The sequence below is a fragment of the Perognathus longimembris genome, chromosome 6, assembly GCF_023159225.1.
Source record: "Perognathus longimembris pacificus isolate PPM17 chromosome 6, ASM2315922v1, whole genome shotgun sequence".
Classification (NCBI taxonomy): domain Eukaryota; kingdom Metazoa; phylum Chordata; class Mammalia; order Rodentia; family Heteromyidae; genus Perognathus; species Perognathus longimembris.
Window position 1 is genome coordinate 76,232,191 of NC_063166.1, and position 25,622 is coordinate 76,257,812.

The 25,622-nt window shown below is 48.3% G+C and overlaps 1 protein-coding gene across 5 annotated transcripts; it reads left to right on the forward strand.

Moving 5' to 3' along the window:
* The first annotated feature begins 336 nt into the window (after nucleotides 1–336).
* Nucleotides 337–24,159, forward strand: Pabpc1l (poly(A) binding protein cytoplasmic 1 like). Of its 5 annotated transcripts, XM_048349490.1 has the most exons (14): nucleotides 337–861; nucleotides 3,321–3,514; nucleotides 4,763–4,878; nucleotides 7,485–7,624; nucleotides 7,776–7,870; nucleotides 10,800–10,937; nucleotides 12,488–12,583; nucleotides 17,035–17,298; nucleotides 18,082–18,172; nucleotides 18,633–18,761; nucleotides 19,952–20,058; nucleotides 20,821–20,914; nucleotides 21,934–22,064; nucleotides 23,545–24,159. In XM_048349490.1, exons 1-14 carry the CDS (start codon nucleotides 669–671, stop codon nucleotides 23,611–23,613), a joined length of 1,857 nt encoding a protein of 618 aa, XP_048205447.1. In that variant the 5' UTR covers nucleotides 337–668; the 3' UTR covers nucleotides 23,614–24,159. The 5 variants fall into 5 exon arrangements, with proteins under 5 accessions (XP_048205447.1, XP_048205442.1, XP_048205444.1 ...); XM_048349485.1 differs by lacking the exon at nucleotides 337–861 and having other exon boundaries at nucleotides 3,302–3,514; nucleotides 17,035–17,382; XM_048349487.1 differs by lacking the exon at nucleotides 337–861 and having other exon boundaries at nucleotides 3,302–3,514; nucleotides 17,035–17,382; nucleotides 18,648–18,761.
* The last annotated feature ends 1,463 nt before the right edge of the window (nucleotides 24,160–25,622 follow it).

Consider the following 25,622-nt stretch of genomic DNA (forward strand, 5'->3'; position numbering starts at 1 on the left):
GCAAGCTCCAGCAGAAGGTCTAGTCAGTATGGGCCACCTCCTTATTAGCCTTGCTCTGTGGTTCCCATTCAGGCTGAGTCATGAATGGAATGGCTTAGTCCACAGAGGAGGGCACCTTGTTAATGTCACCACCAGTCAAGACCTTACAGTAGTGGTCCCAAATCGCAGGCTTGAGAGACAAGGCTATAGTCTCCATGTGGGGATTGAAAATGGCATAGGCAAGGGGCACCAGGGTCTGATGCTTGTAATCCTACTCAAGGAGACCAAGATCTGAGCATGCGGCTGGGGGCTGGCCAATTAACCACACAGAAAACACCGGAAGTGGTGCTGTGGCTCAGTGGTAGAGAAACCCTAGACCAGAGGGAGTCGTCCCATTTCACAGATCTAGAAAAGCAATGGGCCGGTCTGGATTTCGACCCAATAGGGTCCCAGCCTCCGCCCCTCCTGAACTGCCCCACCCTGGCCCCGGCCTGGTCGGTGGAGGCGCCGGCCACCTGCGCTGGCCGGTGCTGAGGGCGCGCAGGTGGGTGGAGGCGGGCGTCCGCGATTGGCTGCGGGGCTGGGAGGGCTGTAAAGGGCACGGGCGGGCCGGTGCGCCCAGGCAGGCGGCAGGGAGAGCCTAGCGCCCAGGCTCGCCAGGCCCCCGGGCTCGCGGCTCCCTGCCCACCATGCACGCTGCAGGCCAGGGCTACCCGCTCGCCTCGCTCTACGTGGGCGACCTGCACCCCGACGTGACGGAAGCCATGCTCTACGAGACATTCTCACCCGCAGGCCCCATCCTGTCCATCCGCGTGTGCCGCGACGTGGCCACCCGGCGCTCGCTGGGCTACGCCTACATCAACTTCCAGCAGCCGGCCGACGGTGAGCCGAGCCGGAGCCTGTGAGCGGGGCCGGAGCCCGGCAGAGAGACAGGGGCACTTGGGGCTGAAGCCATAAATAACAGGGTGTTGGAAGGCACTGGGCTCCTGGGGGCAGGGCCGGGGGATGACGGGGTTGGGGGGGCGCGCGGGGAGCAGTGGCGATTGCTGCAAGGTTCTCTGGCATTGCTTCCCCATGTAGAGAAGAGAAAATGAGGCCAACTGAAAATAGCTAAGGGCTTTGGGGACCAAGGAGATCTAGGATAGAAACCTACCTAGCAGCTGTGTGATGGTGGGCAAGTTATCCAACCATTCTGGGCTCATTTGCCTTTCTGGAGACTCAAGAGTGTTTTCCTTACTAGTGAATTCAAAGGCCTGGCACAGGAGTAGCTCGTACTTGTAATCGTCCTTAATTGTCCCTATTAGGGAAATGAAGGTCCTGTGGATGGCAGTTCCAAGGAAGGACACCCCCCCACACATACACACAAAGGGGGGGGGAACCTATTGGAAAAATAAAGCAAAAGGCGCTGGAGGTATGGTTCAAGTGGTAGAGTGCCTGACTAGCAAGCTAGAGTGAGCGACCCTGAGTTTGAAAGATTCATAGCACCTGGTGAGGGAGACCAAAGCAACACAGCTGGAGAGTGGGGTGAAGCCTTGGGCCCCTACCTTCCAGTGTTACAGCCTTGGCTCCACCTCACCAAACCCTGAAAAGCCATTTCAAAACTCCAGGCTCCAGGGCAGCTTCTCCGAGCTCATGGGGTTGACTAGAGCTTCATCAGCTGAGCATGTCTATGCTTCTGTTGACAATGAGGATAAAGGTTCAGAGCCCTAGGTTTTTCTGACATTCTGCTACTATATGTGAACTTAGACAAGACCATCCCTGGCATCTCTTTATCTGTAAGATGGGACCAATGCATACTTGCAACAGCATGAATGGAAAACTGGTTATCTGTGAGTACCATTTGGCACAGCAAGCACTCAAGTGACAGCCAAAGAAAAGTAATAGTCCTTGTAACACTCCACAAATGCAACTAAAAGTTGCCTAGTCCAGTCATGAAGGGGTAGGGCACACCTGTAATCCTAGCACTCAGGAGTCTGAGGCAAGACAATCATGCGTCTGAGGCTAATCTAGGCTATGTAGGGAGGAAGACTGTCAAAAAAAAAAGGACATTTAACTTCAGGTCTCCAGGGTGGTTTCCTGAGTTAGGAATTTGCTGGAACAACACTGGATTCCAGGACACTTCCTGATCCTCTTTGCTTTACCCCATTTTCTGCCTCTGGCCTCGTCCCTCTGCAGGCCCTGTGTGCACAGTAGGACCTGACGCAGTTCACAGATGGGAGAACTGAGCAGTAGAGGAAAGGTTTTGCCCTTGGTTGGTTATGCTGGCACTGGATGGAGAGCCACGACTTCAAGGCAGGCTCTACCACCCTCTACCAACCCCCTCCAAGTCCTCAAAGCAGAGGGAACAGCATGTAGTGTGGCAGGAGGATGGCAGAGGCTGCTGTTTTCAGACGTCCCAGATCAAATCTCAGCTCTATTATTTAGCACCTCTGAACTTTAATCCTCCAAGTCTGGCTACCCTTTTGTCATATGGGCCTTTCCTTTACATTCTCGTTTACTCCCTTGGCTACAGAGGACAGAATAGATGGGTTTGGCCACTGACCTCTCACCTTTCCCAGCTCGTTTTCCCATCTGTAAAATGGGGATCCATGCTCATGAGGGTGTATGGTAAGCTGGACCCAAAAGGTGAGAGAAGCACCAGACACATTTATTCCTTCAGCTTATCCCACTTGAATTTCCAGGTTCCCCTCTCATATGAGGCCCAGAAAATAGCTTTCCATTTTTGTTTTTGTGCAGGTACTGAGGCTTGAACTCAGGGCCTGGGCACTGTCTTTTAGCTTTGATTGCTCAAGTCTGGCATTCTACTACTTGAGCCACAGCTCCAATTTCTGCTTTTTTAGTGTTTAATTGGAGTTAAAAGTCTCACAGACTTTCCTTCCTGGGCTGCTTTTGAACTATAATCCTACTCCAGCCTCTTGAGTAGAATGTAGGAAGTATAAGCCACCAGGATGTCTTGGAGTGTGGCTTAGTGGTAGAGTGCCTAGCATGCATGAAGCCCTCGGTTTGATTCCTCAGTACCACATTAATGGAAAAAGCTGGAAGTGGCACTGTGGCTCTAGTGGTAGAGTGCTAGCCTTGAGCAGAGAAGCTCAAGGACAGTGCCTAGGCCCTGAGTTCAAGGCCTGGGACTGGCAAAAAAAAAAAAAAGCCACCAGAACCTGGCTTGCTCCCTCATTCCCTTCCTCTCTCTTTTCCTTCCTCTTTCCTTCCCTCCCTCCACCCCTTCTTCCCTCCCTTCCTCCGTTCTTTCTCTTCCCCCCCTCCCTTTTTGTTCCAGATTAAGCATTATGTAAACTGAAGGTCAGGAAATTCCATTAACTTGCCTTTTTTCTCCTGCCCAGCGGAGCGAGCACTGGACACCATGAACTTTGAGATGATCAAGGGTCAACCCATCCGAATCATGTGGTCCCATCGAGACCCAGGGCTTCGAAAGTCAGGTGTGGGCAACATCTTCATCAAGAACCTGGAGGACTCAATTGACAACAAGGCTTTGTATGACACCTTCTCCACCTTTGGGAATATCCTCTCTTGCAAGGTAGGTATGATTCTTTGGGGAAAGTTTACTGAATGTTCATGTGTTGGAGGGATGGCCAGCAACACATCACCTTTACAGTTGGGCTTGAGATAGAGTGGTTGACCAGTAGCTAGCTGTTCTTTCTGTTTTCTCTTGCTGGTTGTATCAGAGGTTACCTGTGTAGGGGTCAACCCATAATGAAACGACCTCAAACTCATGGCTATCAACTACAATCATTAATTTAGTAAATAATTTCTGCAGTTTGGGTTTAGCTTAGTGGGAATTTCTTCTAACCTAGACTGGGCATGCTCTCTGAGGCAGGTGGAACCCCTCAGGGGATATATATATGGCAGGAGCTGGTCATCAGCTAGACCATGTAGGCTTCCTTCTGTCTTCCAGCCGACTAGCCCAGGCCATTCTTATGACAGTGGCAGATCTCAGATGACAGGTTTTCTGAGACTTTAATTGAGAACTGACACCCATCATTTCTACTGCATTCTGTTGGCCAAAGCAAGTCAGAGACCAGCCAGCCCATAACCACATACCCAGAGACAGAAAAGAGGTTGGGGGGCAGTGGAAATATAGGGTAAAACCATGCAGCTGTAATCCTAACAACTCTGGAGGCTGATATCTGAGGATCGAGGTTGGAAGCCAACCCAGGCAGATACATCTTGCTTTTGAGTGTCCTATATGCTACTCATTCAACCACTGAACTACCTCCCAGCCCCCACCACATCTTGTTTTAAAAACTTTTCTTATGCTATTCATTGAGAGTAGTGGTCTTGCTCTTAGTCACTGTTATATCTTCAGTATCTAAAATAGATATGACAGCCAGTGCTGGTGGCTTGTGCCTGTAATCCTGGGGAGTCTCATCTGAGAGGTGCAGGGTGTTTCTAGGTTTCTAGTTTGCTGTTAGAACTAGGGTGCAGTTATGGGAGTTTGACTAATCCTTGACTATCATCTTAGAAAGATATTTAAAGCTGTTCTATGGTACAGACAAACTCTGGATTTCTTCCCAGGGCTCTCTCCTTTCTTTCTCTGTTACTGTAAGCAAGGGAATTAATCTCCACATTTCAATGTCCCATCTCTGAAATGGGACAGACATAAGGTTCTTTTGGTTTGGGTGATGGTGCTAATGGATTAAGCACCACAGTACGCCTTGTGCATGCTTGACAAGTTTCCTACCTCTAAACTGAGAGGTACATGGCCTGCCTTGATCACCTTTGCTATCCTGTTGAATGTGTTCCGTTCTTCCTCCCCGTGGCCCAGGTGGTATGCGACGAGCATGGCTCCCGGGGCTTCGGCTTTGTGCACTTTGAGACCCATGAGGCTGCGCAGCAGGCCATCAGCACAATGAATGGGATGCTGCTCAATGACCGCAAAGTGTGAGTGGCTGGGTCTGGGGAAGGGGCCATGCTTGAAGAGACAGACCTGTCCGTGCTGAGGCATGACACTGCTGCCACCAACACATGGACATCTAGTCCTGGGCAGCAGTCTTCATGCTCAAACTGTGACTCTCATGGGTTTTCTTCCCCTCGGTTCTCTTCTCAGCAATTCAGAGACACTCACGTATTCTCCTTCCTCATGTACACAGTGGGGCTCACTCAGCAGAAGACAGTGTGTCCCCTCTGTGTTCCACTTTTCTCGGTATGGCTGTGAATTTTCTTCCTTCCATGGTATTCCGTGGGATTTGGGTGCAGAAAGCAAAGTAGGCATGGCCTGCTTAGCCTGTTTAGGCTGCCAAAGGTCAGTCTTCTCCTCACTAATCAGTTAGGAAAACTGAGATCTAGATTCTGGATAGAGCCTGCTTCTGCTATTCTTCCCACCTTTTTTTTTGGCCAGAGTTCAGCTTACTTGTTTGTCTGGTGTTCTACTACTTAAGCCACATCTCTAGGCCACCTTTATTGATGGTTATTTTGGAGATGGAGTCTTGGACAACTTTTCTGACCAAGCTGTCTTTGAACTGAGATCCTCAGCTCTTAGCCTCCTGAGTAGCTAGGATTACAGGTGTGAGCCATCGGCACCTAGCTATTTTCTTCATTTTTTTTTTTTTTGGTCAGTCAGTCATGGGGCTTGAACTCAGGGCTTGGGCACTTTCCCTGAGTTCTTTTGCTCAAGGTGAGCACTTTACCACTTTGAGTCACAGCACCACTTCTGGTTTTCTGGTGGTTGATTGAAGATAAGAGTCTGCCCCAGCTGGCTTTGAACCACAATCCTCAGATCTCAGCCTCCTGAGTAGGTAGGATTGCAGGCATTGAGCCCTAGCGCCCAGTGCACCCAGCTATTTTCCCTGGAAATCCAGGGCCCTTGTACTAATTCAACAAGAGGCAAGAGGGGTGAAAACTCCCAACAACTTTTTTATGTGACCTGTACTATGGATATCACCCAAATTTCTTTTTAGGAGATGGGGACTTATTAGTAAGATAGCCCAGATAGGTCTCAAACTCGTTACTGTCCTGCCTCAGCTTCCTGAGAGCTAGGGTTCCAGGTGAATACTGCCATATCTGACTTCATTTGAATTTCTTTTTTTTTTTTTTTTGGCCAGTCCTGGGCCGTGAACTCAGGGCCTGAGCACTGTCCCTGGCTTCTTTTTTGCTCAAGGCTAGCACTCTGCCACTTGAGCCACAGCACCACTTCTGGCCATTTTCTGTATATGTGGTGCTGAGGAATTGAACCCAGGGCCTCATGTATACGAGGCAAGCTCTCTTGCTACTAGGCCATATTCCCAGCCCCTGAATTTCATTTTATTTATTTGGTATATATTAAATTAATGGGTTTCATCATGACACTTCAATACACGCATATAATGTACTTTGATCTTATATGCTTTTTTTTTTTTTTAAGGATAAGTTCAGGCCATGCATACTGCTATATGCCTTAAGCTGAGAAGCTGAGGCAGGAGAATTGCTTGAGCCTAAGAAATGAAGGCCACAGCCTGAACAACATGCCAGGCTCTAGTCTCTTAAAAAGGGAGAGAGAAGTTGGTGCTTTCCTCCATGTGTTCTGTGAACCTGGAAATCCTAGTTTTTTGTTTTTTGGGTGTTTTGTTTTTTGCCAGTGCTGGGGCTTGGGACTCAGGGCCTGAGAGCACTGTCCCTGGCTTCTTTTTGCTCAAGGCTAGCACTCTACCACTTGAGCCACAGCACCCTTTCTGGCTTTTCCTAAATATGTGGTGCTGAGGAATTGAACCCAGGGCTTCATGCATATGAGGCAAGCACTCTACCACTGGGCCATATTCCCAGCCTTCTAGTTTTCTTTCTTTTTTTTTTTTTTTTTGGCCAGTCCTGGGGCTTTTGGACTCAGGGCCTGAACACTGTCCCAGGCTTCTTTTTGCTCAAGGCTAGCACTCTGCCGCTTGAGCCACAGCGCCACTTCTGGCCATTTTCTGTATATGTGGTGCTGGGGAATTGAACCCAGGGCCTCATGTATACGAGGCAAGTGCTCTTGCCACTAGGCCATATCCCCAGCCCCAGCCTTCTAGTTTTCTAATTAATGTATTTAAGTAATTTCAGTCCATTCCCTAGAATGACACTGGCATTAATGGTGTTTGACTCACCCCTGCTTCTCCACCATACCTAGGATGTGTTAAATGAATAAGCAAGGCCCCTTGTCATGAGTTTGATTCCAGTTTTGCAGGAATAAACACTGAAGCTCAGAGATGCTGAGTTGCTTGCCCAGGCAAGTTACACACAGGTAGGCATCTGCCGAATAAGGATTCAAACTCCTTTCTGAATTTCAAGTTCATGCTTTCATCTCCTAGGGTCACAGCTACCTGGTATATAGTAGTAGTTCTGTGTGCATTCGTTCACCTGAACAAAGTCCTCTGACAAGGATCTATTCAGTCTAGGACTGTAGTCCTGCCTGGTCCTTCAGTGAGGGATATGGAGAAGAACAGTGATTGGCCCAGGTGGTCCAGGGCAGGGCAGGCCCAGGCAGCGAAGGAGGGTTGGCTGTGGGCTGGCAGCTGCCTACCTTGTCAGTGCGTCCACAGCTTCGTGGGCCACTTCAAGTCTCGACGGGAACGGGAGGCAGAGCTGGGAGCTAGGGCCCTGGAGTTCACCAACATCTACGTGAAGAACCTCCATGCGGACATGGATGAGCAAGGCTTGCGGGATCTCTTCTCCCAGTTTGGTGAGTGTGATATATCTTATTTCCCGAAGGAGCACCGGGTCTACTGTTGCTCTTCCCCCACACCCAGAGACTTACTGACGTCTGTGAAATGGGAAGGCAGCACCCTGGGGCTTCCACAGCTCCCCCATTGAGCCAGATGTGCCTTTCCCAGGGAAGATGCTGAGCGTGAAAGTGATGAGGAACAGCAGTGGCGAGTCCCGGGGCTTTGGCTTTGTCAACTTTGAGAAGCACGAGGAAGCCCAGAAGGTAGTACCCCTCCCCCACTCGCCATGGCTCTGAGCCAGGATTGGAAAAATGGGAGGGCAGAAGTGAGTTCCAAGATGCTCATGGAGGGGAGGGGGCCCCTCTCCCTGGGTCACAGGGGTCACAGGGGTGGGAGAGATAAGCAAGGTCTTTACAGCTTGTAAAGCCTAAGGCTCCATCCTTCCTGGTTTGCTTCTAGGACTTGAGATGCAAAGAACTAAGTATTTAGGTAGAGAAAGAAAAGTCACTATTATTATTATTAACAATAGTAATAATAATTATTATTGCTAGTACTAAAGCTTGAATCCAGCGCCTGGGTGCTCTCCTTTAGCTTTTTCACTCAGATCTAATGAACTATCCTGCCTAGCCTGGCTTTGAACCTCACTCCTCAACTCTCAAGTCTCGTAACTAGGATTACGGGCATAAACTATTGGAGCCAGGCAAAAGTCTTCATTATGTATAAAATATTCACTAATGAACTAAACATTTTGAAGTCTGTTTCCCTGTAAACGTTTCACCTAACATCAGTGGAACATCTTAATCACTGAGTCAGTATATACTTGGGTCTGACTTCTGCTAATTTTTTGTAGATAAGCCAATGAAAAACCTGATCAAGTATGAATGGATTACAGAGAGAAGCTTCACATCCTGTAGAACATGCAGACGTTAATGCCACCAGCCTTCAGATCTATCAGGATTAGGCCAATTAGCTAGAGAAAAGGAAAATCAATGGGGTTAACACTCAGCTGCTTCTAAGAAGCTTAATGAAAGCCTGTGGGTAGCAAAGAGCATGCTTTTGAGCTGTGAAAGATGTGAAGGATCAAGAATGCTGTTTATGGGGCTGGGGATATAGCCTAGCGGCAAGAGTGCCTGCCTCGGATACACGAGGCCCTAGGTTCGATTCCCCAGCACCACATATACAGAAGCAGCGCTGTGGCTCAAGTGGCAGAGTGCTAGCCTTGAGCGGGAAGAAGCCAGGGACAGTGCTCAGGCCCTGAGTCCAAGGCCCAGGACTGGCAAAAAAAAAAAAAGAATGCTGTTTACACTACTGTCATTTTTGGAACAATTATACTTGCTGCCTTGTTCAAACTATCCATGAGTAGTTTCTGTAAGAACCTTTTGTTGTTTTGCTGGTCCTGGGGCTTGAACTCAGGGCCTGGGCTCCATGCCTGATGAGCCTGTCTGTGTTCAAGGCTAGCACACTACCACTTGAGCCATAGCACCACTTCTGGCCTTTTCTGTTTATGTGGTACTGAGGAATCGAACCCAGGGCTTCATGCATGCAATGCAAGCACTCTACCAGCAAGCCACATTCCCAGCCCTATAAGGAGCTTTTGTAATAGCCTTCATATTTTTAGAATCAGAAGAATTGGGGGAGCAGTCACCGATGTCTCACCCCTCCACCCCTACACTTGCACAGCCTCCCCATTACTAGCACCCCCTCCAAAGTACTCCATCTGTTACAATTGATGAGTCTATCGCAATACAATCATTATCACCTGGAGCCCATAGTCTACACTAGGAGTCCTGTGGTGTGTTACATGACGTAGATTTGGATGAAAGTGTAAGGACATGAGCCACCATTATAGTACCACACCGAGTATTTTCATTCCTCTAGAAAAGTCTGTGATTGCATTTAACCTCTGTAATCCCAGCTACTCTGGAGGCTAAGATCTGAGGATCACAGTTTGAAGCCAGCCCAGGTAGGAAAGTCTGTGAGACTCTCATCTTAATTAACGACCGAATAAATAAGCCAGAAGCGAAGATGTGTGGCTCAAGTAATAGAGTGCTAGTCCTGAGGAGAAAGAAAGGCACAAGGACAATGGCCAGGCCCCGAGTTCAAGCCCCAGTACACACACACACCTACACCTGTGCATTGTCTGTTCAGCATTTCCTGACCTTAACCTTGACCTACTACTGATCATTTTACTGGCCTCACAGTTCTGCCTTTTCCAGAATGTTAGGCAGTTGAAGTTATTTGCTGTGTAGCTTTTCTCCACTGATGTCATTAAGTATTATGAATTTCAAATATGAGAACACTAGTTGGGCATCTGTGGCTCATGCCTACAGTTCTAGCTACTCAGGAGCTGAGATCCAGAAGACTGTAGTTCAAAGCCACGTCAGGACAGAAAAATCTGTGAAACTCCCATCTCCAAAGTAACTAGCCAAAAGACCAGGCTGGAGGTGTGGCTTAAGTGGTACAGTGCCAGCCTAGCAAGAAAGTCTAGCAAGTGAGAAGCCTTGGAGTGGAAATCTTGGTATTTAAATAATATTTAAGTTTTTAATCTGGAAATCTGAAATTTTCAATTTTTTAAAAAAAATAGAGGGCTGGGAGTGTGGCTTTGCAGTAGAGTGCTTGCCTAGCATGCATGAAGCCCTGGGTTCCATTCCTCAGCACCACATAAACAGTAAAAGCCAGAAGTGGCGCTATGGCTCAAGTGGTAGAGTGCTAGCCTTGAGTAAAAAGAAGCCAGGGACAGTGCTCAGGCCCTGACCTCAAGACTGGCAAAAAACAACTAAAAAACAGCCCTGATTAAAAAAAATTTAAGGCCCACAGTTTACTCTGGAACTTATTTTTTAATTGAATAAGAAGATGTTTATGTGAAAGTAAAAGAAAAGCAGTGAAAGAAAGTAGTAAAAACTCTTCATCTCAAGACAGGACTTAAGAGTCCTTCACTTGTTTTGTGGTGCTGGGGCTTGAACCCAGGACCTTGTTCTATACTAGGCAAGCACTCTACCTCTGCGCCATCTCCCCAGCCCCATGGGTGCTCTTTAAATGGCCTTTATCCTGATATAAATTATTACCAACTAGCAAGACCAGCCTGGTTTGCAGGAGTCCCCTTCTAGGTCCCTAACACAGTCCTAGAGACCAGCCCCCCCCCCCCCCCCCCCCGTTGGTTACTACACAGGCCCCCTGCCCTTCCCTCTTCAGGCTGTGGACCAAATGAACAGCCAGGAGGTGAACGGGCGGCTGCTGTACGTGGGCCGGGCCCAGAAGCGGGCAGAGCGTCAGAATGAGCTAAAGCGCAGGTTTGAGCAGATGAAGCAGGATCGGCAGAACCGTTATCAGGTGAGGCCTGGTCTCCTGCTTGGCCACTGCTTCTATTTGAAGGAGGCCAAATATGACTCCTTCCTCTAACCATGCTACTTCTAGGAACCCGACTATGGCAGGAGTCAGGTGAGCCCTGAGATGGTCTCCACAGCCTGGCTTGTCACAGTGGAGAAAGGGGCACAAGCCAACAGGGGCCTGACCAGAGTGTGTTGGTTTCTTACAGCCAGACTTGCTGGGGCTTATTGGCACCCCTCCTCCCAGTACCCATTACATCCTCTGATCATGAACATCTGAAGTACCCTGTGACTGAGAGTAATGGAGCCAACTTGCATGCAAAATTACACATTTCTCTCTCTCTCTTTCTCTCTGGTTTTGTTTCGTTTCTTTCATAGCTAGCACTCTACCATTTGAGCTATAGCTCCACTTCTGGCTTTTTGCTGGTGAATTGGAGATAAAAGTCTTACGGGCTTTTTGGCCCTGGCTGGCTTTGAACCATGACCCTTGGATCTCGGCCTCCTGAGTAGCCCAGATTACAGGCATGAGCCACTGGCACCCTTTCCCCCATAACTCAGTGGTTCTCAATGAGAGGCAGCTTTCCTCCTTGCTCCAAGGACATTGTCAGCAGTGTTTAGAATTTTCAGCTTCTATCTTTTTGGTAGAGGCCTTGGGTGCTGACAAGGCAATTCCAGCAACAACGAAGACGTTTCCATCTCAGCCTGCAGAGACGCTGTTGTGCACAACACACTTGGGCTTGGGGTCCTGGGAGGTTGAGGCCAAAGTCTTGGAAGTAGCTGTCACTCAGTGGTGAGGAGCCTGGCTGAGATAGACTGCCTATTGGGCTGTGTGATCTGAGGCAATGAACTTGATCTGGTGGGTTTTTGTGGGTTTTGTTTCTTTGTTTTTGGTCAGTTGTGGTTCTTGAACTCAAGGCCTGGGCACTGTCCCTGAGCCTCTTTGTGCTCAAGGCTAGTATTCTATTACTTGAGCCACATCACCACTTCCGTTTCTAGGGGTGGTTTGTTGGAGATGAGAGTCTCACGGGGACTTTTCTGCCCGGGCTGGCTTGAACCGCAATCCTTGGCTCTCAGGCTCAGATGACAGGTGTGAGCCGCTGGCTCCCAGCTCTGCTTTGGTTTTGACATTTCTAAGATGAGAATGAAAGGTTTCTTCTGTTAAGCATGTTGTGAGGTTTAAACATCAGCTTACCATTCTGAGCTGGCAGGCGGGGAAGTGACAGCTCTTTCTGCTCTGCGGCTGGCCCAGAGCTGGTTTGTAAGGAATTCTGCCTGTGGCTGCTACCTGTGACCTGCTGACTGAACTCAGAGCCTCAGCCTGTGGAGGGACTCCAGCTTCCCTCTGTGAAATGAGTCCAGGTGTAAGACCCGTTGGGGGCCTTTGGCCTGGTGGGCCCTGCATCTTTCTAGGGGATAGGCAGGCTGAGTGAGTGGGTAAAAGGGTGTTGTGTCTCCCAGAGCTCCCAGGGCACTCATGGCCATGGGGGCCCCTTTCCTCCCCTGGGTGATCTGAGACTTGAGGGAAGCGTCATTGAGCAGTGTCCCTCCCTCCAGGGCGTGAATCTGTATGTGAAGAACCTGGATGACTCCATTGATGATGAGAAGCTGAGGAAAGTGTTCTCTCCCTACGGAGTGATTACCAGTGCAAAGGTGAGGGTCATGGCCCAGCCAGGGAGCAAGTCTTCCCTTCATCCTCTCACCGCCCCTCCGTGAACCCCAGCTGCTTGCCTGGCTTCTGATTTGTGACTGAGCTCCCCTTTGGGGCTCTGCCTTACCCCCTTGGAGCTTGCAGTCCATCTGCAGCCTTGTGTGAGTTGGTGGGGAAGTAGACATGATCCAGTTACAGAACTGGACCCAGGATCAATGACCCTTGGTTCATTTAATAAGCATTTATTGAGTGCCTACTGTATACCAGCTTCCAGAAATCCATGCCTCAGTATTTCTATGGACTTTTTGCTGTTTGTTCTTGGCCAGTGATAAATCCCTTCTGGGCCTTAGTTTCCCCATCGGAATTTTGTTGCATTACTCTTCTCTCAATTGTCCACAGTGACTGTTCCCAACCCTAAAAGGCACCTGAGATAATGGCCATTCTACTCAATAGAATGACCCTGGCTGGAGTCTTAGCTTTGCAGTTTCATTTGTGTTGCACTTACTGACTGGTTCAATTGTCCTGGGCTTGAACTCGGTGCCTGAGCACTGTCCCGAAGCTTCTTTTGCTCAAGGCAAGCACTCTACCACTTGAACCACTGTGCCACTTCTAGCTTTTTCTGAATAGTTTATTAGAGATAAGAGTGTCCTGGACTTTTCTGCCCCAGGGCTGGCTTTGGACCAGGATCTCAGCCTCCTGAGTAGCTAGGATTGCAGGTGTGAGCCACCAGTGCGTGGAAACAGATTGGATCTTAACCTTGGCTTTTCATTAGAGTCTCCTGGGGAGTTTGTTTTGTGCCAGTACTGGGGTTTGAATTCGGGGTCTTGCCTTCACCCTGGCTTTTTGTTGGCTACTTGGTGATACACTTGCAGACTTCTCTGCCTGGGCTGGCTTTGAACTATGATCCTCTAATCTCGGCCTTCTGAGTAGCCAGGATTACAGGCACCATCCACCCAGCTTCCTGGGGAGTTTTTTGTTTGTTTGTTTTGTTTTCCCAGTCCTAGGGCTTGAACTCAGGGCCTGGGCTCTGTCCCTGAGCTTCTTTTGCGCAAGGCTAGCACTCTATCACTTGAGCCACAGCACCATTTCTGGCTTTTTCTGTTTATGTGGCACTGAGGAATTGAACCCAGGCTTTTATGCATGCTAGGCAAGCACTTTACCACTAAGCCACATTCTCAGCCCCTGGGGAGTTCTTAAACATAGACACCTGGTTCAGACAAAAATGTGTGTAGATAGCTGGGGTACCAATGGCTCACACCTGTAATCCTGGCTACTCAGAGGCTGATATCTGAGGAATGTGGCTCAAAGCCAGTATGGGCAGGAAAGGCTGTGAGATTCTTCAATAAACTACTCAGAAAAAGCCCCAAGTAGTGCTGTGGCTCAAGTTGTAGAACACTAGCCTTGAGCACAGAGGGGGTTAGGGGCAGCACTCATGCCCTGAGTTCATGCCCCAAGAACAGCAAGAAGAAGAAAAAAAAATGTGTGTGGACCTCTGGGAGTCCCTCGGGGCCTGGCCACTTAGTTCTCATTTTAAAGCTCCTTAGATGATTCGATGTTTAGTCATTCCCTCTGTGCTCTATGCACAGCATATAGCAACGAGTCAGATGTGACTCCTGCCTTTGAGGAGCTTATGATCTACAGAGGTCAGACACGTGGCTAAATCATGTGTAACAGACTGGGAGCAATGCTGGGGGTAGAGCCAGGGACAGAGGCTGGGCTTCCTGGAGGAAGCAGCAGTGGCATTACCGTTTGACTCCGCTGTGAGAATATAGGGAGTTGCAGGTAGCAATGAAGTTCATTGTAAAGAGATGAGGTTGGTTGATGCACTGAGAACCAGCACATCCATCTTGGCAAGTGCTCTAGAAGTTCTTTTGTCTGCTGGAATGAATTCCAAACTTCCCTGTGGTAGCCTAGTGCGTGTGGGGGAGTTCCAAGGTTTCTGGTATAAGGACTGCTTGAAACCATAACAGAAAGCATGGGGCTGAGTCCATTTGAATGAGACGTAATAAAAAGCCGAGGGTCCACTTTCCCAGTGAGTGTGTGGTAGGTAGTGTGGCCGAAAGCTGGAATCTTAAGAGTTAATCTGACCCAGATCTGCACCCCAGCTTACCATTTCTTAGCTGTAGAACCCGAGGCAAGTGCCTGACTGCTTTCTGTACTGTTTACCCACCTGGAACATGGGTGCACTTTCACTGCCTCTGGAGGTGATGCGAGCGCCATGCAGGGGTGACCTGTACACGAATGCTATATGCACTAGGAATTTCTGGGACTGTTCGACACACAGTGTGTATAAGTCCAGGAGGCTTTCTGACCTTGAGAATTGCTTGAACAATCTGGATTGCTCAGAGATGGGGCCAAACCAGGGGTGATCATCTTTTTAGTAGATCAAATAGGTTGAGATGGGGATTTTAAATAATTATGTATGTTGTCTATTTTATATAAAATGGCATTTGTGACAATTAGATGAATTCAGGTAAATGCCTTCCATAACTTATTGAGTTTATGATAAGTTCTAAGTATTAGCTTTACTAATCTTATCATTAAAAAAAGAATTGCCCACTGCTGGGCACTGGTGGCTCATGCCTGTAATCCTAGCTACTCAGGAGGCTGAGATCTGAGGATCGCAGTTCAAAGCCAGCTCAGGCAGGAAAGGCCATTAGGCTCTTATCTCCAATGAACCACCAGAAAACTGTAAGTGGAGCTGTGGCTCAAAGTGGTAGAGCGCTAGCCTTGAGCACAAAAGCTCGGGGACAGTTCCCAGCCCCTAAGTTCAAGCCCTGCGACTGACAAGAAAAAACAAAAAACCCAAAACACCAACTGCCTACTAATAGAAATTCTCAACAATATTCTTGTATTAAGACCTCTGGTTCCTGGTGAGTCTGTGGACCCTTCTAAGAATATTTTAAAATGTATAAGTAAAATTCACAAAATTATCAAAGAAGCCCCAATTATGTTATTTATTTACTTGGTTGTGGGGCTTGAACTCAGGGATTGGGTGTTGTCCCTGAGCTTTTCTGCTCAAAGCTAATGCTCTACCACTTGAACCACAACTCTATTTCCAGTTTTCTGGTGGTTAATTGGAGATAAGAGTCTCATAAACATTCCTGCCTGGGCTGGCTTTGAACCTTGATGCTCAGATCTCAGCTTCCTGAGTAGCTAGGATTCTAGGCATGAGCCACCAACGCCTGGCTAACTGTATTGTTTTTTGTTATGTTGTATTTCAACTATATTGAAACACAATCCTACCAGGTATGGAGGCTCATACCTATAATCTCAGCAACTTTGGAGGCCTCTAAGATAAAGAGGATTGTGGTTTGAGGCCAGCCTGAGCAAAAGTTAAAAAGACCCCCATCTTAACCTAGAAGGGCTGGCCCAGTGGTGCACACCTGCTGTTCCAGCTTGGTGGGAAGTATAAATAGGAGGATTGTGATCCAGGCTGGCCCACGCAAAAAAGCAACTCTGTTTCAAAAATAGTGAAAGTCAAAAGGGCTAGCAATGTAGCTGAAGCAGTAGAGTGATTGTGTAGCAAGTACAAGGCTCTGAATTCAAATCCCAGTGCTTCCCCAAACAAAATAAATATAACTTACCATAATTCAAGTGATAGTATGTGCTTCTTCATTAATGCATTGAACTAAAATCTACCACAGTAGCTATTAGCATACATGGTATTTAAAGGTATGATACAACACGGAAATATTTGATTTCTCTTCTTGAGAAATACTGCTGGTTCCTTTCTCTTCCACCCACATTCATACTAAAAGAGAATGCTCATGTGAAAATAAAAGATGTCAGTTGTGCCCCTCCAAGTCCACAGACCCTGAATCCTGTCCTTTACAGTCTGTGGGTCCTCAGATGTAGTGGAGGACTGGCTCAGAGTCACTGTGATGGAATGTTCAAAAGAGATCTAGTCTTCACAGGCTGTCCCCACCCTCAGTGAGATTAACAATGCAATCTGCCTCTGATCCTGGAAAAGAAAAGAGAACATCAGTCCCAAAGGTGACATCGGAATGTAGTCTGGAGTTCAGAAAGTAGCCATGTGGTGATTAGGAGCTAATATTTTAAGGGCACCACGACAAATAACACCTAGTTAATAACATTAGGAGTGGCTGAGTGGAAGCTACGCAGCAATTCTGTTTTTGTAACTTTCCTGTTGGTCCGCTGACCCTGTGCCTGGCCGAGGCACTAGCACACTGTGATGCATGGCCCTGGTGTGCATGAGCCACCAAATGGTGGCCCTGGACAACTCAGTCTTGAATCTTTCCCTTCTTTCCTGGGAAGTCCTACCCGTAGGCATGTGAAGTTTCTGGTACACAGTAGGCCTCAGTAGGTGTGGGGTGGGTGTTTGGTCAGCAGGCTTCTTGTGGAGGCCTACTGGGTGCTGGGCACGGGAGGAGAGGAGCCCAGCCCAGAAGTTCGCCACCCCCCAGCAACCCTTGTCTTGTCTTGCTTTTAGGTGATGACAGAGGGTAGCCACAGCAAGGGGTTTGGCTTTGTGTGTTTTTCCTCTCCAGAAGAGGCGACAAAGGCTGTGACAGAGATGAATGGACGCATTGTGGGCACCAAGCCACTGTACGTGGCGCTGGCCCAACGCAAAGAGGAGCGGAAGGCCATCCTGACCAACCAGTACATGCAGCGCCTCTCCACGGTGCAGGCCTTGGACCGCCCCCTCTTAGGCTCCTTTCAGCAGCCCAGCTACTTTCTGCCCGCTGTGCCCCAGGTGACAGTCTGCCCACAGCTCCCACCACGATCCTTGCCCCGCAACAGCCAGGAAGAACAGGAAGATAGAGTTTCACAGGCCATTGTAGGTTCTGCTGAACATTCCTAAGGCAGGCCGCTCTAAGCCCTTACCGTTCCTCATCTGGAAATGGTGTCCGTCTTGGTGAGATTCCTGAATGGTGTAAAGAAAAGACTGGAGTCAAATAAGTTTGGGAGAGGTGGAATTAAACAAAAGCAGTCAAATTTTTTTTTTTTACTGTATGCACCGTCCATCCTAATATGCTCGTTTCTAGTACGGGGCTCCTGACAGCATAGAGCCGGTGGCATTTCCTCATCTTGGATGCTGTTGGCATGTCCCCTGGCAGTTCCTGTTCTGAGGAACGTGGTTCCTTCACAAAAGGCCTCCTGGGACTTGGAGGAAGTAGAACGATAAATGCCATCGAAGGCCACCTGGCTGGCAACATTCCCTCCCCTTCTAGCTGTTCCTAAGCTGGTACACATTGGGGTACAATGTGATACTTTTTGTTTGTTTCTTTTTCTCTAGGTCACTGGGCTAGGCCTGATAAGAACCAAGGATTGAAATCTGTCTTTCTCTAAGGGGTTCCAGGCTAACGGGAATTGTGAGATGGGAGGAAGGAGCCTTTCCTGATGGCTTTATTGGGCCTTTACTAACCTGTTCTCTGGAAGGGCCTGGCAGTTCTCGCTGTGGTTGTCCCTGAGTGATGCTGTGCGCGCCCTGCTCCTCTGCCAACTTCCTCATTCCAGGTCCTCTTCTCCCACACAGCCTCCAGCTCAGGCTGCGTATTATGGCTCTAGCTCCATGACCCCTATCCAGACTGCCCCCAGGTGGACGGCCCCGCCACACAGACCTTCATGTGAGTCACCCAGCCCCTTCCGCCCTCAGCCCCGAGAGGCAGTGAGTGTGTAGCACAGGGGTCAAACCTGGCTTGACCATTTCCCCAGCGTTGACCACTTTGCTTCTCTTCTGAACTGGGATTTGAATACATTCTGCACAAAGCCGCAGGCACGGTGGGGAGCCTACAAGGGGGGTGCAGTGTGGCCATTATCAGTTGACTCCAGACTGGAAATTCTTATAAAACTGAGAAAGTAAAACTCCTCGGTATTGCTATTCACAGTCACTTCAAACTCTTGAGACTAAGGTACTTAGGTACCTTGGGGCTCTGGGTAGATATGAGTTATTTTTTGTCCTGTGTAGCTTTATACCCCCTCCTCCCTTTCTACTTCCCCTCCCCATGGGACCTTTGGGGCAGTGTGCAACCCTGTTTACCTCTCACCCCCACTCCCCATTTTTCTCCGTTTTTTCTTTGTCACAAGCTGTCTACCCTCCAGCTGCTTCTGTGGTCCAGCCACCAGGCGTGCCTCAGCACTTCCGGGCCCACGTCAGCAGTGCCAGGCAGGCGTCCACCCAGATGCCACACCCAGTGCCCCACACCCAGAGAGTGGGTGAGTGTGGGTGGAAGCCAGGGGATGGGGATGGGAGGGGGGTGAGATAAGCTCTAGGTGTCTCTGGAGCGGACCTTGGAGGAGTGTTGCAACTGATCTCCATAATGACCTTCCTTGCCCTCTTCGTGAGCTAAACTGACGTGGAGGAGGTGTGTGTAGTGTAGCAGTTGGTTTGGCCTCTTAACTCCCGGGACTCATTCACTCTGTGACCCTTGCAGACAATGTCTGATTGCCTGATCTTTATGGTGAAAAAAAGAGTCTGACCAATGGGTGGTGAGGGTTAGTGGATTCACTTAGCCTTTGTAAGTATTGCAGCTGCAGTTAAGAAGGGGTACGCCTTGCAAGGCGAGCACATTTGTTCAGTCACCCGGTGGATCTTCACATCGGTCGTGTGCTGGGGATTCTGCATGAGTCACTCAGTCCCTGGCCTGGGGGGCTACCAGTCCCTGACACTCATGCTTATTATTATTATTAATTGTGGTAAAACATAAAATTTACACTAAATTATTGTGGGTTTTTTTTTGCTAGTCCTGGGTCTTGAACTCAGGGCCTGGGCACTGTCCCTGACCTTCTTTTGCTCAAGGATAGCACTCTACTACTTGAGCCACAGCGCCACTTCAAGCTTTTTCTGCTTATGTGGTACTGAAGAATTGAACACAGGGCTTCATGCATGCTAGGCAAGCATGCTACCACTAAGCCACATTCCCAGGCCCAGACCACATTTTATCCTCTCATCTATGGATGGATAGAAAACATTTGGGTTGCTTCCTGTAGGCTACTGTAAATCCTACAGCTATGAGCATAGCATATTTCAATTCCTTTGGACACATACCTAGAAATGGAATTGCTGGGTAACACAGTAGTTCAATTTCTGTGTGTGTGTGTGTGTGTGTGTGTGTGTGTGTGTGTGTGTGTGTGCTGTGTGTGGTGTGTGTGGTGTGTGTTGGTAGTTGGATTTCAATTCCTGGTCTGGGCATTGTCCTTTTACCTTTTTTTGCTCAAGGCTGGTGCTCTATCACCTGAGCCACAGCTATACTTCCAGCCTTTTTATTTTGGGGTGCTTAATCAGATATAAGAAGAGTCTTATGAACTTTTTGCTTAGGCTGGCTTTGAACTTTGATTCTCAAGATATCAGCCTCCTGAATTCCAGGTGTGGTTTGTTAATTTACTTTTTTTTTTGTTTTCTCCAGTAAACATTGGAACCCAGACCACAGGATCTAGCAGGACAGGATGTTGTGCACCTGGGCGGCCTCTCCTGCCATACAGATGTTCCTCAGCTGTGCACAGTTCCCATGCGGTAAGGCCCCCTGCTTCCTCTGGCTTTGGTGGGGGAAACCATGGCTTAGAGCTTTAGCTAAGGTATTGGTTCTCTGGGCCTTGATTTTCTTTATTTTCTTGGCTTGTAAAGCTTCATTTAAGTCAGGAAGTCAGGAAGACATCACACTTACAGAAGGAAAAGGGGCCAGCGTCACATTTCAGTTACTACTATTGCTTTGCCTAGGTTGTTACCAAAGTTATTTGCATTTCCCCAGTATTTGAGCATCAAAGAAAAGTATTCTAAGAGTGTACTGAGTATTAGAAGTAATAAATGTTCAAAACAGAACCAACAATCCCCATTGGAATAAAATGAACAGCTATATTTTTATCTCCTTGCCCCCCAAAAGGTTTCAAACTGTCTGCACTGTCATATAGTCTATAGTATTTCACTGTACCTAGTTTAAACTATTTCTTTCCCTCCTGCCTTCCAGCTGGTTGTAAGCACCATAGATAAGGGGTAGAGTTGTTCCCCTGTGTGAACCACCTCCAAGTTGATGTACTAAGCACAAAATGATGAGCAGTGCATGGCTTTCCTTTGGCAGCGCTCATCCAAGGCCTTTATAGGTTCAAAATACATCTAAATCAGTAATTGAATCCATGCTGTCCTACTTGATTGACCAGACCTTGGTCCTTGCTCTTCTTCCAGAGACTTCCTTCCTGGAAGCTTTGTTCACCTGACAGCATCATTTGAGACCTTTTCAATCCATGTGGTTAAAAGAGGTGTCCCTCGAACCTTATGCAGGTCCCGGAGCCTGCTGTGTATGTCCCTGGCCAGGAGCCCCTGACCGCGTCCATGCTGGCTGCAGCGCCCCTGCATGAGCAGAAGCAGATGATTGGTAAGTGGGCTGGCTCTGCTACATGGGGACAGGAAGAAGAGGGCTGGGAGCTGGCTGATGTTCCAGGAACACCCCCAGGTGAGGACCAGCCAGCTTTGTCCCTTGATGGAGCTGCTGGGTGATTTTCCCCATGTTGCCTCTACTGCCTGGGCTCCTGTCCTCCTGTCTTTAAATACTGGCCTAGAGTAATGGTTCTGAGGCTTTCCCCAGCTCTGCTGTTCTGGTTCTGATGTAGATGGGAGAGGTCAGGGCTGGGAGGAATCTGTGGCTTTGGGCTTCTGTTAGGAACTGGCCCAGAGGGGGGTAATACCGTGTGCTGGGTTCAGTACATGTGGACTTGGAACCCCCTGTGCAGTTCATCTCTAGTTTAAGTTGGTGACATGCCCTGCCACTAGCTGAATGAGCAGGCTTGCTTGCTGGCAGGTTGGCCATCAGGTTTCCAGAACCTCCACTGCCAGTCTTCATTTATTTCCCCAGCTTACTTATTAGGTCTGGCCACTTCAACACCAAAGAAAAAACTAAACTATGCTTAAGAAAGGTAGAAGGCCTTTACACTTCTCCACAAACACCTTCTGCATGCGTAGATTCCTCCCTTTGAGGACCTCATTCTAGCAGGCCCTCTGCGCATTGCTGAGATGGGCTGACACCCACACGAGGCACTGTTGCTAGACATACTGATGGTGGAAGGTGAAACTATTCCATACTTGTCTCTTCATCCCTCCACATAATCTCATGTTCAGTATTATATCCTGCCTAGTATCTGAAGTTTCCAGTGAGAACTGTTTCTTGCCAAATGAACAAGTATAAGTGGTCTTTTCAACAGCAACTGACATTGTGCTGCAGATCACTTCACACATAATAGAAAATTTGGTTCTCCAAACTGTCCTCTGAGGTTCAGTGATAACCTGAAATGAGAACCCAGAAAGCCACACGGCCCAACTCCAGGTACCACTTTTCAGACAAGGGGGTATAACTTAGGTGTGTGAGTAGAGCCATCAACTTGTAGGTTATTCACACAGGGGAGCGACTCTACCCCCTCATCTATGATGTTCATAACCAGCTGGCTGGCAAGATCACGGGAATGCTGCTGGAGATGGACAACTCGGAGCTGCTGCTTATGCTGGAGTCGCCAGAGTCCCTCAAGGCCAAGGTAGGTGGAGAGCAGGCCACCTGACAGCTAAGGACAAGACTGTCTAGGAGATGAGCCAGGCACCAGTGATGCCTGCCTGCAATCATAGCTACTCAGAAGGCTGAGATCTGATGATCACAGTTTGAAGCCAGCCTGGGTAGTGAAGTCTGTGAGACTCTTATCTCCAATTAACCAGCAAAAAAGCTGGAAATGGAGCTGCAGCTTAAGTGGTAGAGCACTAGCCTTGAGCAAAATGAAACTCAGTGACAGCACCCAGGTCCTGAGTTCAAGCTCCAAGACACAATTACAACCACAAAACTACTTAGGACAGCTGAATTTTATCTCATATATATATATGGGGCTTGAACTCAGGGTCTGAGTGCTGTTCTGAAGTTTTTATTTTCCTTTTTTTGCTCAAGGCTAGAGCTCTATCACTTGAGGCACGGCTCCATTTCTGGCTTTTTTGGTAGTTAAAGTGGAAATAAGAGTCTCAGACTTTTCTGCCCAGGCTGGCCTTGAACATCATTCTTCAGATCTTAGCCTCCTGAGTAGCTAGGGTTACAGAGGTGAGCCACCATTGCCCACCTAATATTGCTGAATCTTGAGTAAGGAGAGGGCCTTCGCTAAGGGTTACTATTACCAATTCAGTTGCTGCAGAGGCAAGGTGTGGAGTAAGGAGCTGATCGTTCTACGTGTCCACAGCGTACCTCTACCTTGAAAACATGGGATTTTTTTTTTTTATTGTCAAGATGATGTACAGAGGGGTTACAGTTACATGCTTAAGGTAGTGAATACAGTTTCCTTTTTTGGGGGGCCAGTCCTGGGCCTTGGACTCAGGGCCTGAGTTGAGCCACAGTGCCACTTCTGGCTATTTTCTATAAATGTGGTGCTGGGGAATCGAGCCCAGGGCTTCATATATAGGACACAAGCACTCTTGCCACTAGGCCATATTCCCAGCCCCATATACAGTTTGTCATACCTGTTATCATACCCTTCCTCATTTTTCCCCCCCTTTCCCTCCCCCCCTTGCTTTCTTACTTTTTCAAAAGCCCACACAAAAAAACTTATCCTTGGGCTGGGAATATGGCCTAGTGGTAAGAGTGCTTGCCTCGTATACATGAAGCCCTAGGTTCGATCCTCAGCACCATATATAGAAAACGGCCAGAAATGGCACTGTGGCTCAAGTGGCAGAGTGCTAGCCTTGAGCAAAAAGAAGTCAGGGACAGTTCTCAGACCCTGAGTCCAAGCCCTAGGACTGGCAAAAACAAAACAAAAAACAACAACTTATCCTTAATGTACATTGTCACTCTAGTGTACAATGCTTATGTCCTCTATGATTACGAACTGTAAAACAGTTCCTTCCGGATCGGGTGATAATTTATATACCAATCTCTTTTCTTTGGGCATGGGATCTTGTAAGTGGCAGTTGATAACACAAATCCTTTATCAAGTTAAGATGGGGGAGCAGCTGCACTAAGCTCTTCCCACTTGTGTCCCACAGATTGAAGAGGCGGTGGCAGTCTTGCACACCCACCAGGCCATCCAGCCACTGAAGGCATACGCAGACTGAGAACAGGTTGACTGGGAGTGAGGAATGGGACAGAGCAGCGGAGTCCAGGAGCTGTAGAGAAATGGCCAGAGGCTGCCTCTCAGAAGCTTACGGCTGGCTTGGAAGTGCCAAGGAGGTGAGGGACACGAAGGCTCACAGATGACACACTGTTGCACGACTACAATGGTAGTGAAGGTGGTGCTCTTGTGCCCTCTACCCTGCCTGGTCTCATGTAGAATGGGTTGGGCTTTCCCCAGAACTGTCTGGTTCTATTCTGAAGGCCTGGCCTAGATCACTGCCCACCTTCTTACCTGAAGACTGGGTGTCTTCCCTACTTTAGAAAGATGGTCCCCTCCCCGTCCCCCTTTCACTCCCAGAAAATGGAACCTAACTTCCCTGGCTACTACAAGTACAGCATTTCCTGATCTCAGCTCTAAGGCCCTAAAAATGATAACTTATTTCCTCATCGTTCTCTATCTGTACTCGAGTTTTGGCTATGGAAGGCAGGCTGGTTCCCCACTGGCCACTTACCATTTGCTTTGTGTATTAAAAGTGCTGCAAAATCTACCTTGCCTCCCAGGAGACTTTCTTGGGCCACAGGAGGCAAAGGCTCTACTTTGTTGAGTTTGGGCTTTGGCTATAAGGAGCAGAACTCCAAAAGCGCACTGATTGACATAAATACACTGTTGTGTATACAACAGACCTGTAGCCAACACAGCTGCACTATCTGTAATAGTCCCAGAGGAGAAATGCTGGCTCGGCAGTGCAGCAGACAGCTCATAGGTACCATCATGTAGAGACTGAGAAAATGAACTAACGCTAGAGGTGCCTACATGTGAAGTGTAGTGTTTCCAAACTGTGCACCCTGTAGAGCAGGTAAAACACCTCAAGAGCAAGCAACTGCTTCCAGGTCCTGGCTGGCAAGTTGTTGTACAGAATACTTCCTGAAAAACCCTTATAGAAATGTACTTGGGTACTTGGCTAGGACAGGGTTTCCTTCTCCTACAGGGCATGGGGCAAAATCTCAAGGTTCTTTGAGGTTGGACACAGTGCTTAGGAGGGGAAGATCAGGGATCATGGTTTGAGACAGGTCCTAAGTTCTGAAGACTCCAACAGCTGGGTACAGTGGTGCGTGCCTGTGGGCCTAGCTTTGAAGGAAGCATACACAATGTGTGTACATGTCATCTTCAGGGCCATCTGGAAGCACAAGGACTGTAGCCGAGGCTGACCTGGGCTGCCAGACGCATCCTCAGAATCAGCCAAGACAAAAAGGCTTGGAGGCCTAAGGCTGAAGCAGTAGAGCTCTTACTGAGCAAGCTCCAGTTCTTGAGTTCAATTCCCAGTAGCACCCAGGAAGGGGAAGGAGAAGAGTCTTCAGAGCAGAGCTGACAGAGGTACAGACTCCAGCTCTTCGCCCTCCCTCTTATCTGTGCAGCCAAAAGACAGTAGTGAAAGTAAAGACAGTAGTGAAAGTAATAAGTTCACTACTGGAATTAGACTCCTTGAGTTGACTGGTTTGTCAGGCCTGGTTTACTGAATTGAGGTGGGTCAAACGTGGTACTGTTCTTACTCTGTAATATTTGTGTGTGGTGATCTCCTGTGTCTTGTTCCAGAGAACTATTGCACAGATACTAGTGTTAAATTTCTGTAGGCAGTGGTAATAAAATATTTGAACACTGATAAACAAAACAAACAAAAAAGACAGTAGTGAAGCACACACTGGTACTGCTGTAAGTTTACCAGCAACACCCACCCACCATTTCTCAACACTACCGCATTCTGCCTTAATGTCTCCATTCGCAGACTAACCCCCTCCCCCATGTCCCTGTGCACTCACACCCTTTCCTCCAAATGCTCCATTCTTCAGGTCTAGTTACTAGGACTTTTCTCTACTTTCTTGATATCTAACTTTATAGCCACATCTTCTGTTTACTCTATATACTCTATATACTCTAGGATGTTTGCTTTTTTCTTTAGCCCAGGCTGGCTTAGGGGGCTCCTAGACCATAGATCTCACATCCTACTTGCCC

Bases quoted from the DNA above. Each gene is read 5' to 3' on its own strand.
- Pabpc1l (XM_048349490.1), top strand. From the start codon at position 669: ATGCACGCTGCAGGCCAGGGCTACCCGCTCGCCTCGCTCTACGTGGGC. The intron at 7,871-10,799 runs GTAGTACCCCTC...TTCCCTCTTCAG, and splicing joins AGCACGAGGAAGCCCAGAAG to GCTGTGGACCAAATGAACAG. The intron at 18,762-19,951 runs GTGAGTGTGGGT...TGTTTTCTCCAG, and splicing joins GCCCCACACCCAGAGAGTGG to TAAACATTGGAACCCAGACC.